The 14,041-nt window shown below is 39.6% G+C and overlaps 1 protein-coding gene across 1 annotated transcript; it reads right to left on the bottom strand.

Annotated features, from left to right (window-relative positions):
* LOC107595887 (norrin-like) lies at window positions 1-12,630 on the bottom strand. The gene is made up of 3 exons (XM_016286473.1): window positions 12,555-12,630; window positions 6,058-6,413; window positions 1-1,063 (listed from the first exon to the last, which is right to left on the bottom strand). Exons 2-3 carry the CDS (start codon window positions 6,247-6,249, stop codon window positions 839-841), a joined length of 417 nt encoding a protein of 138 aa, XP_016141959.1. The 5' UTR covers window positions 6,250-6,413; window positions 12,555-12,630; the 3' UTR covers window positions 1-838.
* Between the last annotated feature and the right edge of the window lie 1,411 nt (window positions 12,631-14,041).

Below are 14,041 nucleotides of genomic sequence, written 5' to 3'. Positions count from 1 at the left end.
TGTACAATTCCACAATGCAAACATCATAATTATCATAACTGTACATGATTAGCTTGACAACTTGCTGCTATTATGTCATGAGCCATTGTGAGACTTTGATGATGAAATAAACAGACTTAATGCTGACATTTTCCACATACAGTCTGGCATGCTAGATGGCTGTGAACCCCACTGTAAAAAAACTGTAGGTTTACAAAGTCTAAAACTGGTAATATGATCATTACAAGAGTATTTTTCATTGTTTAAATATTAAGCCGGTATAATGAAGCAAAAATGTATGCTGGAACATGTGAGCAATTCCAAAGACCATAAAGGGACAGTGCACCCCAAAATTTTGTCATGTGATTCCAAACCAGACTTTAGGGGGGTAAGCTATCCATTTCGATTCTAGACATAAATCAAACTTATGTAGTTCACCACTTGAATTGTCTATGCAAACATTTCTGTCCTGGTCTGTGTATCAAGTCTCTCAGATATTGTAAAACATAGTCCGCCGAAGTGACTCCCCCTCGGCTTCATCAACTGTCCCTCAAGATTTACGATGTTGTTGTCGGCATCCGCAATTTTACACACGCAGTGATCAAAACAATGGAATGCAATAAAAGTCAATTGACTGGCTGAGCGCATGCGCAGGTGCGACAGGTGAGCCGACATCTGGAAATCCGAGTGCATGTGCTGCTTTACACGATTCTTCTTGAAGTCTTGATGGGTTGTTGGCAACATTGTGGCAGTGCTAATGAATCGTAAAATGGTTGCTCTGAATCATCAGCAATAAAGTATACCTTCAACCTTTTTTAATGTGTTTCAGCCAGAGGGTCTTTCTCCATGACAAATGTATTCAGCTGCACTCCTCACAGCTGCACGCAAGGATGTAACGGTAAGTAGCGGTTATTCGTGTCCCGCCTGAGCATCGCAGACGCACCGCCTTCAGTTTGGAGGTATGTGGACGGCAGCAGAAACACGTGCTTTTGAAAGGCTGCTTCAGGACAGAGCTGAAAGAGATCAGCGGGTCTGAGCGGGACGTGCGGCTGCAGTGACCCTCACATCGAGCCAGGAGAACCATCTGTAGAGCAAAAAAGGTTCATTTGTTACATGTTTGAGTAAAATAACTAATAGCTGCCTGTATCCATCCGTCTATCTACACAGAGCCTTTTTACAGTATGTGTGAAACTGAGCCCAATTTGTTTTTTATTTATTTTTTTGAAGAAATGAATCAGAGTCTCCATTTTTGTAGTCCCAAATTGGCTTTTGAACACATAAACTGTGGAAGGTGTGTTAAATGTATTATTTTATTTAGTAGCTTCACCAGTGGAACTGGTGCACAAGCATGTTTAGCTTTTAGGGATGCACCGAATGTTCGGCAACCAAAATTATTCAGCCGAAAACAGCAAAAAAAGAGCGAGAGGCGGCAAATGCAGCAAACATGTCAGCAGTGTGGAAACATTTAAAGCTGTCTGACAAAGACAAATCATTACAAGCACCGACAGCGAGAGACTGTTTAGTACTGCAGCGCATGTCTTCGATGAGAAGAGGAAGGGTGGTTGTTGCTGGTTAATGTATGAAGATTGAAATCGCGAAATGCCCTTAAACAATTAAATACACTGCAGAATGTTATGTTTTGTAATACACGCAGGAATTGCACGTGTTCAAACAGCGCTGCACGAGCTCGCGGCGGCAGGGTTCAAAGGCCAAAGCGCGAGGGGAATCTGTGCTGAAACTGTTACTCGTCAGCTGCTCAGTAACATTGTTATGAATTTTTACAAGGCATGTGACAATGCGATACGTGCAACAAACGTCTTCCCAAATTCGTAATGAGAATCATTTGTCAACAAAAAGAAACGTTGAGGTCTTCCTGCGGGTTTCTGCCGAAACAAAAGTTGAGAAAAAGCAAGAACTCCATCAACATTAATAAATGTTATTGTAATTTTACTGTTGTTCTGTAAAAGAAAATAATAATTATAACAGCTCTATTAATACATTTATTGTAACATTTACACAGTGTTCAGACTAGGAGCTATAATATTTTCTAATGTTTTAAAATAAGTATTTTCTGCTCATCAAGGCTGCATTTATTTGTACAGTAAAAATACATGCCTGATTTAAGAAGGGGGTCTAAAAAATGGCCAAAAAATATTATTTTACTAACTTATTAATTTTAAGTTAAGTTGTGTTTTATTGGTATAATGTCTGCTAGAATGTTAAACAAATTTTCAGTGTTTATAGTATAGTAATATTAAGTAAATATTTTTAAATTGTTGTTTTGTAAATGATTTTTTCTTTGAAAAGCAAGACAAAACAGTAAAAATCACATTTTGGCTATTTAATTTATGCAATGGTGAAAAAATTGGCAAAATAGGGGGGAAAACGTGAAAACGTGTATTCGGCCTAGTGTTTCGTTTTGTTCGGCTTTGGCTTCGGCCAAGCATTTTCATTTCGGTGCATCCCTATTAGCTATTATAAAGCAAGAGTTCTGTGCCATCCCTAATTTGAACCCTGTGTCAGGACTAAGATAAGCTTCCTGAGAAAGTGGGAGTGTTGAACAAAGAACGCTTGTGTACTCTCTCACTTTGACCTTGCACCTGCATGTTGATGGGAGTGTGGTTGATCTCTCCCAGACCTGGATGCTCAAGCTACTTGACTCCCCCAAATACTTCAATCACACAAATTTGCTTCGTCTGCTTTGTGAGGATTGTTGTGTGACAGATGAAAGGCTTTGCACTTTGTGGGACCGATTTATGGGGGTTAGTGATCCACCTGGCTACATTGCTGAGGTTCACTGGCTGATGAAGAGAGATTCACTCATCAAAATCTCCCTTTGAAAAGCTCTGGTCTATATAAGAGTTCTCTCATAATTAAAGGTTAATGAGTGAGTATCATTTGCAATGATAGACACAAACGTGACCCAGTTCAATGGTCTACTGATTTCGGAGGTGCTGGCCAGACCACGGGCCACCACATTCCTGAACACTCCGTAAATGGACTCCTGTGTCTTGTCATATTTCAGCTGCATAGTGTTAGCGGAGTGTCAACCACATTATAAGGAACGCTAGCCTGACTGAAGCCAAAAAGCACCCGATATGCATCACTCGTGGTCCGACGTCCATGAATGAAGTGGCATTTGCTTGCTGCTTTTAGCTGATGTCATTATTTAATGTCACCTGAAACTGCAGGCATACAGCCATGTTCGTAAAACAATCGGTGGATAGATGTGTGGGATTTCAGAGGGAGGTGCAGTGGAGGTGTGTGGCCAACGGTAGATGGATATCCAAGGAAACATGGCAAGGTGACAAAAGCTGGGCAGCAGATGTAAGCTCTTCTTCCCCTCTATATTTATCTCAGAGTGACTGCGCAGGTGGATCCTATTGTGTAGCACTGCTGAAATTTGCATGGAAGCAACAGCCATCCGCATAACTAATGAAATGTGTAATAAGCTTCTTTAAAGGTGACCAAGTTGAGCTTAATCCATTGTGCTGCTTTTAGACAGTGTGTCTTTTGTACTTGCCTGTCAATCAGAAACTGTTTTTGAGACGGGAAATTTTAAGTGGATGTTCATTGCGTAATACAAATAGTTTTACCATTTATTTCCAGAGTGGAAACATATTTCAGATTGTCTATAATGTCCATTTTGCATAAAAATATGAATTTTTAAAAATGAACATCTAGGCCAAAACTAAGCTTTTAAATATTCTGTGAATGACGTAATCTTCCGTAAAAGCTTTTCTTCCGTGAAACTGTTAAGATTTCTGGGACTTTTTACTGTTTGTATCACTCCGCTTGTCCATGTTTGCGCACTTCATACAGACTCAGCCTTCAGTCTGTGCATTAGTCGGTGAGGATTCTTTCAGAAGATTACATTAAGCAATTGTCTTTATGAGTGTGTCACTGAATCGATTTGTTTTCACAATGCTGATTCATTCAGGAACCCCACTACTGTGTATTGTTTGGAACGTGACAATATTCCGTTGTGGTTTTGTTTGGAAATATTAACTTCTTGTTTGCTGAACTGTTGTATAAGAACTGGTTCAAAAGAGTCACTTGTTTGTCAGTGGTACTACACTGGTTATTCACTAAAAAGAACCGGCTCCTAAGAGTCATCTGTTCTTCAATCTGACTACACTGGTTGCGCTGAATGTTTGTGATTTACTAAAAGGGACATCTGTAAATGAATCATACTCATCAGATGTATAATACCGCCTGTGGTCCGCAAGGACAATTTAATAAAAATACATGCTTTTTGTGCAGCTATTTTGTGGTACCATGCATTTGTGGTATCTTATTTAAATTCGGACTGCAGCTCACATAAAACATGCTAGTGGTGGGTCCTTCTTGAACATCTGTTCATTGCATTTGTCAAATGAATGAAAGACTCAGGACTTTGGAGGTTATTTGTCTTGTAATGTGTCTTTGGCTGCATTATAATAATTTTCCTAATTCAGAATCAAAACAGTGCATGTTGGTATGATTGCTTGTTCTGCGAAGTTGCCTGCTTAAATATTTTATCATGAAATATAACCTTTTATCGATGAACAAAATGATTTGAATAAAGATTAGCACATTTTGCTGAATGAGATTCAAAGATCATGGTAAACTGATGAGAAGGATCCATTGATTTCCATCATTAATGACTGATTGAGCAAAGTGCGGTACTGAAAACTGTGCAGGCAACATAAAGGATAGTTCTTGAGATTAGAAGAATCTATATTCAGATCTTTCAAATGAAAATTACAATTAATTGGAATATCAGTACATTTACCCTACCCTATTCACTACCCTACCCATTCAGGCACGGCACTGTGTGGAGCCCTGGAACTGTGCCATCTCCCAGACATTTTATGCATCCCATGAGTGCTTATTTCTGGCGAGGCTTTGGGCCGCACAGGCAGGCTGTTTGCAGTGTTCCTTGCCAAAGTGTCAAAGTAACTAAAGGTAGAGGTCATTAGACAAGCCAGCCATGCTATCTGATTCAATAAACAAAAACAAGGTTTCTTCTCAGCCTTGGGTACTAATTATGAGCAACATCCCCAGGGTCAGTATTTAAATGTAAAACCTTTAAACATCAGGAGATTTGATTTGTTTTTAAGCAGCTTGTTAGCAGGAAAGTTGTGGGTGTAGAGAGTGTATTGTCTTACAAGAAGATCTGACCTCCCAGACCATCTTTGTAATTTAGTAAGAATCATGGGAGCTCGATTTTGTGTGCCTTTCACTTGGATGCTAATAAGACTTTTTATTTAGTTAGTTTTTTAAATAAGACCACAAGAACTCTTCCGCACTGACATGCGACAAAATAGAAAATTGTGTGACAGTAATTTAAAATCAAGTTGCCATTGTTGAGGTATGGGAAATTTCTGTATTTTAGTACTTCAATATCAGTTAAACTTTCATCTAATTAAGTTTTTCATCTAATATTTAGATTTTATTTTATTTCAAATTTATTTCAATTACCAATCTTAGTTAATAATAACAACACTGTACAGCACAACACTACACACAACAGACAGTGAAAGCTGTAGTTCGTGAACAAATTACTCTCATGATTCTTTTTAATGAGTCAGCCATTCATTTTAGTAAGTCAGAAAGATTTACAGCCACTATCTCGCTTGTATGTTAGCAGTTTGAATCAGGTTTGCTCAGTCAACTGGTTATTTCGATCCGTTTCTGAGTTCACAAAATTCCTCCCTCACTGAACTGCGAATCATTGTTCAGATTCTAAAGGACCCGGAAACTCTTACTGCGATGTGTATTTTTTGGTTTGCGAGACTACAGTGGTATATTTACTGGCTGGATGTTAATATTACAATGTGTAAATAAAGATATATATGCACAGAGATATGTACAAACAGGTAATGGTGTTCTAAAACACAAATATTTTACAAAAAATTGTTATCGTTTCAATTATGTGATCAAAAGTTCCTTGGACTGACATGTGGGAACAAACAGGCAGAAATAATTTGACATTTAAAACAACAACAACAACAATTTTATGGATATTTAACATTTATATAGCACAAATGCAGTCAGGATCACTAGAGTGAGAGCATCAACATTTTGTCTTCTTACCTTTGAATTACACTTGTAGATAGGATGTGTAATGGTCTCAACAAAATGATGCCTCATACACCTGTCAGGATCATTGTCCCCTAAATGTCCACTCTCTGCTTTGCAGGTTACACTGTGCAGGATTGTCAGCAGAGGACATGTGACCAGAAGAAGTAGAATCCCAGGATGGCTCAGAGTGACTGAGTTCCTCATATTGTCCACAATTTCCACAGGTAAAACAAAAGAAAGCTTGACCGTCTCCTACAGAAGACAACAAAGAATTCTCCACTGTGTTTTTGATGCCACATATATGAACCGAAACATGTAGTGACTGTTCTCTTCAAACTCAGCCATCCCCTTGAGTGGTCTGGATGTATCTGTGGGTAAAGAAAGGAACCACGGTTAGTCCAGGATGAAAGTTGCAGAAAAGACACCCACCTGAGAGTGCGATATCAGGTAATGTTTTGCATGTTACGCCCAGTTAGCGGAGCTGTTTAAAGGGTTAGTTCACCCAAAAATGAAAATGATGTCATTAATTACTCACCCTCGTGTTGTTCCAAACCCGTAAGACCTTCGTTCATCTTCGGAACACAATTTAAGATATTTTTGATGAAATCTGAGGGCTCTCTGACCCTCCCATAGACGGCAAGGTAACTACCACGTTCAAGGTCCAGAAAAGTACCAAGATGATTGATAAAGTAGTCCGTGTGACATCAGTGGTTCAACTGTAAAGTTACGAAGCTACGAGAATACTTTTTTGCGCAGAGAAAACAAAAATAATGACTTCATTCCACATTTTCGTCTCTACTGCGTCACTTGTGGACGCGCATTCATGACAGTATCATGACGCGAGCATGACGCGAGGAACAACACGAGGGTGAGTAATTAATGACAGAATTTTCATTTTTGGGTGAACTAACCCTTTAAGTTGTTAGTGGAGGGACTGGGCAGGTAAGGCAAGGTGCAAAGTAAGGGAGAGTGGGAGTTTGTCTGCGTGAGAACCCGGCAGTGACAGATGACCAGAGACAGACGTCTGTTGTGCCTTTGCCAGCTGGTTAAGGTGATTGCTGCCATGTCTCCAGCCAGGAATAAGTGGGCTGTGATGTATGAGGAGTTCTGGCAGACTGCTGTAGTGTTATTCTAACAATCCCAACACTGAAAAAACATGGTGTTTTTATTACAAAGCGAAGAAACCTAATATATTAATAAACAGCCTGGAGTGAATTTCCCCAGAAATTAATTTTTCATAAAAGAAATAAGTCTCCACGCAAGTTTTCTCATGACCGCAAAACAACTGCCAACTTAGGTACATATATAAATATATATATACTTATTTTTTCATGAGCTTAGTGCGTTACAGTCCTCATGACAATGTTTCGTGCGCGGCACTTAAATTCACTGAGCCACAACTGCTAAATTGTTTGGTGTAATGAGGGGGAGAAAGAGTAGCAGAGCCCTGAGAGTAACCGACTCTGCAAACCTGGATCAGACAGAGAGGAAATTATCATTCACTAATATAATGCCTTGCATTATGTCTAAACTTCTTTCTAATTTTATTTAGAAACCTGCAATTGCTCCGAAATCGCAAACACATCAAGCTAATTTAAAGCTTTCTCCTTATGTTTTTCTTACCGAAGCGACTCATTTAACTTTAGCATTCCTCGCGTAAGATTTTAGGTATCAATTTGCCTGTTTAAATAAATAGTCCCTGAAATGTTTAACTGCGCCGGAGAGCATGTGTTGCTGGGTTTACAAAAGCACATATCACAGTCTGTTCTTAACTCGGATACTTTCAATACAGGACGCTCTTGCTTAGTCTTTTATTTAATATTGGGCATAGCAGCCGCCATCTTCATCATCATCATCGTGCCCAGACAAGACTGTTGACATTCAAACCTGGTAGAGGGCGTCTGCCGCACTGATCTGTAGGCACTGTAATGGGCATTAACAATGCAGTGTAGACACCCCAGCTCAAAAGACAACTACAGATCCAATTTTGTTCATAAACAATGAGATGGTGACCTCATTGCGCAACCATGACAGCTTCATTGGTTAAAAACTTCTAGTGCTGTTAGGACAGTTGTGGGTGTGTTGCTTGCCAGATTTCAATGTAAGGTAATGTTGACCACCACAGTGTCCACACCCGCTTCAGCCTGTAGATTTATAAAGCCCAGTGTGTCTACAAACAACAGAAGGACTTACAATCCCCTCCATCTGAGACAAGGTCCACCACATCTGTCCACTTCTGACCAGAGGAATCGTTTCCCTCTCTGGCTTTGTATTTTCCTATTCGCTTTGTAAACTTACATTTTTGAGTTTAGGGAAATTAACTTTGACATGCTGGAATCTGACCATAACAACTATCTGATGAAAGCTGTACTCTAATGTTTCCTTTAATTAGCTCTCGGAGTACAATCGGAGACAGAGACAAGAACTTGTTTTTCTCAGTATGGACATTTTCAGAGATGTCTAAACCAAAGTGTTTAACCTGAATATTTTTGGCCCTGCAGTATGATTCATTGTTAAAATTTCTAAAAATGTAAATTCTATCATCATTTACCAAAGAAAGTTCACTTGGTGGCAATATTTGCAAAGACTTCGGGCAGCTATTTCAGGCATGCAAGACCAACTCCTATCTACTTAAATTGGGGAAATACCGAAATCTCAAAAACACATAATTTAATAACATATTTTAAATCTGCAACAAAATCTGACATGATGTTGTTTTCATTATGCTGTCTCATTATGTTACTTTTTACATCCAAATGACTTTTTAAAAAAAAGTGTATATTTGAGGTTGGTCCAGCCAGTGTGCATTTAAAGTCTTAAACGTGAGCCTCTGACTGTTTCTATGATAACTGGAGCTTCTAACAGTGGCTGCAGTGACACAATGGCTTTACCAATTAGCGATTGGCCCTTTTATTTAGAAGGCGGGACTTATTCTGACATATTTCGTGTTGCAGTTTCTTCCATGTTTCCAATATCTTCTTTGGTGTCCCACAGAAGAAACAAAGTCATTGGAGCGACATGAGGGTGAGTAAAAGTGAACTATCCCTACAATATTTCCAAGTTGCAAGATGCAAAACAGGGTATTTTTCATATTCACTAACTGCCAAATTTTATCCCACAGAAAAGAAAAAAAAACAATAAATAAATTTAAGAGGAAGGCAGGAGCCAGGACCGGGTGAGACATGCCAGAACTCCCAGGCCCAGACTGCTCGACTAGGGACCCCGTCTTAACCGGGAGTCCTGTCAGCAGCTATAACGCCACTTGGGGAGCGGATCCCTGGAATGAACTGTCCCTAGGCGTGGCACTGGTGGTTGTGGAAATAGAGTATGGATCTTTTAATCGTGACTGATCCTCTCAGGCCGCGGTGAGGGGCCTCGCCGTCTGCACCATTAGGACTTTGAAATTCCTGACATTCAAAAGCCGCCACAGGTTAGGGCCGTGTGGCAAGAGTCATTGCACAGTGCGCTGATTCTCACCTCACCCAGGCCTCTGTGTTGTGACACTGTTAAAACCATAGTGTATATTTGATTTAGAGAGGTTAAAATGTGGGAACTTCATAAGCTTTTCATGTCAGGGCATCTTCACATGGTGGTTTATCATTGCAGACACTGAAAGAACTCAGGGGATCATGAGTAGGCTCTTGATATCTCAGTCTCTGTCTCTTGTTCTAAACTTTGCCACTCTTTCTGCTTTAGATAAAGCACAGACTGTCATTTTAAGGAGGATTTTCTACTCAAAACCACCTAAGGGGTTGGATTATGTGGATTGAGACAATTGAATCCACATTATTAGTTATCCTCAACATTGCTGTGCAGAAATGGGCTTATTTGAAGTTAGAACTCAATTTTTGAGGTAATCCATGTCAAAGTCGCCTAATGCCTTCAAACCAAACTATGCTGAGAAAATAATTGAATTGGAAGAACATTTAATCTGGATCATAACAATTGAGCAATAATGTTGTATAAAAGGAATAATGATATTGACGTAAACAAGATGTTAATCTTGAATAACTTAAATTTTAGACACAATATTGGATGTTAGTTTGTGTCTTTTTGCGCAGTCAACAAAAATGAGTCATGTTCCAAATTAACGTAGAATTCTGCATATGCTGTTGTGAAATCTGTTGTACATCTTAGAGCAATACACAGTAGTCGTGTTTCTGAATGAATCAGTTTTTTGAATGAATCATTGGAGTACAGATTCACTGTCTCATTTATGAAGACACTAGCTAGGTTTGCATACTGCCTGAGTAGGTACTACATTTGAATTAAAACATGCTTTGCAACTGTTAAAAAAGTACATTCTATATAGTTTGAAAGTGTGTAGTCAGTGGCATAACTAGGAATTCTGGGCCAGTTGCACAGAATTTGCTATGGAGCCCCCTCAAATTCATGTTCAGTGCGGGGAGGCTGAGTTTGGGGTGGCGATCAAAATTGCGTACATTTTTTGGGGTGGCGATTCCCCCCGGTTGCGATGCCCCTGGTGCAGTATGAATGAAATGTGAATATACTATATCTGCTTTGTTGTCATTGTCATGTGACTTACAGAGTTAGTTGCATGGCATCCATTCACACTGCCATTCATAACTCCACTACCATGGCCTCATGGGATAATAAAGTGTCCATTAGATGCGTACTTCAGAATCTTGGCGGAAGTAGTAGGTCATCCGGGTACTTTTTGCCTACTGTTTTATGAATACTGTCAGGGTTGCCAGGTTTTCACTAGAAAACACACCCAATCGCATTTCGAGGGGATCCCCAGTTAAAAATCGTGTTCGCGGGTAAAATACATGTTTTTTGGCGGGGTTCCCCTGCTAAAATTCGCATTCCAGGGGATAAATATCATGTTATTGGAGTCGCTTCAACCCGTGGACATGAAAAACAACCCGCAGCAACAGTGTTAAAGTAGCCCAATTCCGCGGGAAAACCGTGGACTTGGCAACACTGAAAACTGTGGATTTATTTGTCGCATTGTCTCCACCTACTGGCTTAAGGCTATAACATGCAGTAAGAGTAACAAAAAATCCCCACCACTTAACTGTTGTATAATATAAAGTATGTTATACAAGAAAACTGAAGTGAATCACTTCATGTTCCCTACGACTCACTCAGAATTAATTTCACTGCTTGAGTACTTTAACAATGATATGAAAACTTCAAAAGGGCACTCTTGATGAGTCCACAGTTGTTGAGTGAGGCGTGTGGTCGCCGAGTATTTGCCAACCAGCAGAATTGTCTTCTCAGTCACATTGACATGCCCAAACTCCGTCCTCCGGCGAAGGGGTTACGTCACTGTTTTCTGCTTGTTTAGCACCCTATTGTTTGACTGGCTTTTAATAAACCGAAGGGCAAATTCCTGCTAGGATCACCCTGCAGCCCTCCTCCCATGCCCATCTGCAACCCAAGCAGCATGCCAGGGGCACTGCCACCACACGCCGACGCCAGTAACCCGCGTCTCCACAGCTAAAGCCCACACTAAATATATCCCCTGTGATAAAGATAAGACAAACACAATGGATTTGAAAGTAGCTTGCTGCCAATAGCCAGGGCACCATATGAGCCAATGCTAAACTAATGTTAGCTTTACATTTAGCTTCTCAGAAAAGCGCCGGTCTGATTGGAATACTAAAGGATGAAAGGGTCTGCGCACAGCAAATCCGTGGCGAGGTTTCCAGTTAAATTAATTAGAGACCCTGTTATGTTGTCCTGTTAACCTTCCCACCTTAATATGACGTGCAAATTGATGGCTGTCATCATGTTCTGAAAATACCTCAGGCTTTAATTTCTATGTAAAGAGCTTGCAGAGCCGACAAAGGACTATTACGTAGTAGTGATTATGAATGAGTTGCACACATAGCGCTGGTTGATATTGCCTGCTTTTATATCTAACATCTGGAGGGAAGTGTGTTCTAGTTCACGTCTTCCTCAAGCTCCATAAACAATCCTCAGAATATCTATGATTTCTCATCTGGTGCGCTTAGCTAACGACCTCTGGCTTAGCATTAAATTGAGTATTCAGTCACTGTCTGTGCAAGACAAGCAGCTGATGGCTTACCTTAGCAACCGACCTCCCACTGCACACATTATGTGAGGCTCGTCATATATAACATAGCCATTTTACTTCGGTTATGAGTCATTTGGAGATACTATGCATCTGATCTTAATGTTATTAATATGCAGACTCTCTTAAAATTTGACTCTTGTATTGTGAGGTAAATCGATGACCATATTTAGCTTGTCAATATTGGCAATGCATTATATTAAAAAAAAACCTTTTAAAATGAAGAAATCTAATAATAATAACAATGATAATAATATACTTACAAAAATCTATAATCGATATTTATATATTATATTATTTATTTATATTTAGTATTTATTTAGTAAGGTATGAGTTGCCGAAACAAGACGACAGTAAAAAAACAAAAACAAATGTACAGCGATAACCTTGTAGCCAGTGAAAATGAACTCTAATGACCTGGTCACTTTTACAAAGCTGGTGGTCTTACCTTCTGCCTGGTGCCATTTAACCTGCAATATCCAATCCCAGCTGGTTCCTCTAGGACAGAAATTAATTTTTTCAAGCAAAAATTGCCTTTAGATCTCTCCTTCTCCTTCATCCAATTGCTCTCTCCCCTCTCTCTGTTTCTCTTTTACTCTCTCTCACGCATGCCAATTGTGTGTGAGCTCTGACTCCTTCCCCTCCCTCTCGGCTCCCCTCCCCTCCGCTTTGACATTCACACCCCCTTTTATTGAGGAATCACATGGAAAAGGGAAAGGGATGGATGATATACATCTTGGGATGGTTGTCAGATGTGGAACGTGACACAGCAGTCGTATATCACCTTAGGGACACACATATACTCGCTCACAGCTGCCACACTGACAAGCAAATGGGGATTCCAGCGAAATCAGAAGACTGACCAAAAGTCTGGCCCTCTTTTATGAGGTCCAGGTTATAAAACTGTTAGTGGAGTTTACTTAAAAACAATTTTTCTGCTGGGTTTCTTTGCTGTGTTCCATGAGACTAGTGAGGTGTAACTCTATTCAGCTGGAAGCGATTTTGAAGAATGTATGTAGTTATATGTTGTAGGATAATGGAAAAAATGTTTGTTTTTTTACCTCAAGAAAAACTACAAAGGAGGAATGACAATAGCTGTATTAAGTTCACATCTTTATATGCTAGCATGGGTTTTGAAATTCTTACAAAATACAAAGAAATTGCGTTAAAATGCAAAGCACATAACTCCGTTCTTGGAATATAAAATAAAAAACAGATGTGCAATTATGAGTTCCCAATGAATGCATAATTACTATTTCACATCTCTGCCATGGAGAGAATCCAGCAAGCATTTCTGTTTTTCTCAAAGTTTGTCCTTCTGTGGCCAAAAATGTCCTTTTAAACACCATGGTCGAGGAGGCAGTTGAAATTAAATTACAGCAAATATTGGCACTAGAGGGAGAAAAATTTGAGATATGGACTTCATCCGAAAGCGAACTGAGGGTTTGTGGCTTGAAAATATCCGATTGTCAGATCTTACCAACTTTATCCAGCAGTTTCCATTATGCTATATCTGAAAATATATATATATAACTACTTAGTTTGAAGCTTCTTATGTACACACAGAAATGAAAAGGGCAAAGTGGCCTAACTAAACTGCAAATATTGACTAACATACAGTTTAACAAAAGAAATGCAGCACAAACCGTGATCAGATGGCACACACAAACCATCATGCCAAGTTAGAAACCCCTTGAGAAATAAAGTCTGTGCTAAAAGCTCAGGAGGTCAAAAGTTTACTCAACATAAATTACCTGCAAGGTCTAGTGTGACCTCACAAATGTTCTCACCTTCTATCTCTCGACCCCTTGACAGCACCATAATTAACAACCAGCAACTCCTGTTCACACACTGCAAATCTGAATTGAAGTAGATTAGCGCAATGCTAATCCAAAGTGGGCTGATCATGACAACAGGGTTATGTTACACGGCCAC

The sequence above is a fragment of the Sinocyclocheilus grahami genome, unplaced genomic scaffold, assembly GCF_001515645.1.
Source record: "Sinocyclocheilus grahami isolate Dianchi unplaced genomic scaffold, SAMN03320097.WGS_v1.1 scaffold209.1, whole genome shotgun sequence".
Taxonomy (NCBI): Eukaryota; Metazoa; Chordata; class Actinopteri; order Cypriniformes; family Cyprinidae; genus Sinocyclocheilus; species Sinocyclocheilus grahami.
Note: the sequence above shows the minus strand (reverse complement) of the source record. Positions and strands in the feature narration are given on the sequence as shown.

Excerpts from the sequence above, each read along its gene's own strand:
- LOC107595887 (XM_016286473.1), bottom strand. The coding sequence starts at position 6,249 with ATGAGGAACTCAGTCACTCTGAGCCATCCTGGGATTCTACTTCTTCTG. Across the intron at positions 1,064-6,057 it reads TCTACAAGTGTAATTCAAAG|ATGGTTCTCCTGGCTCGATG; the intron begins GTAAGAAGACAA and ends TTTGCTCTACAG.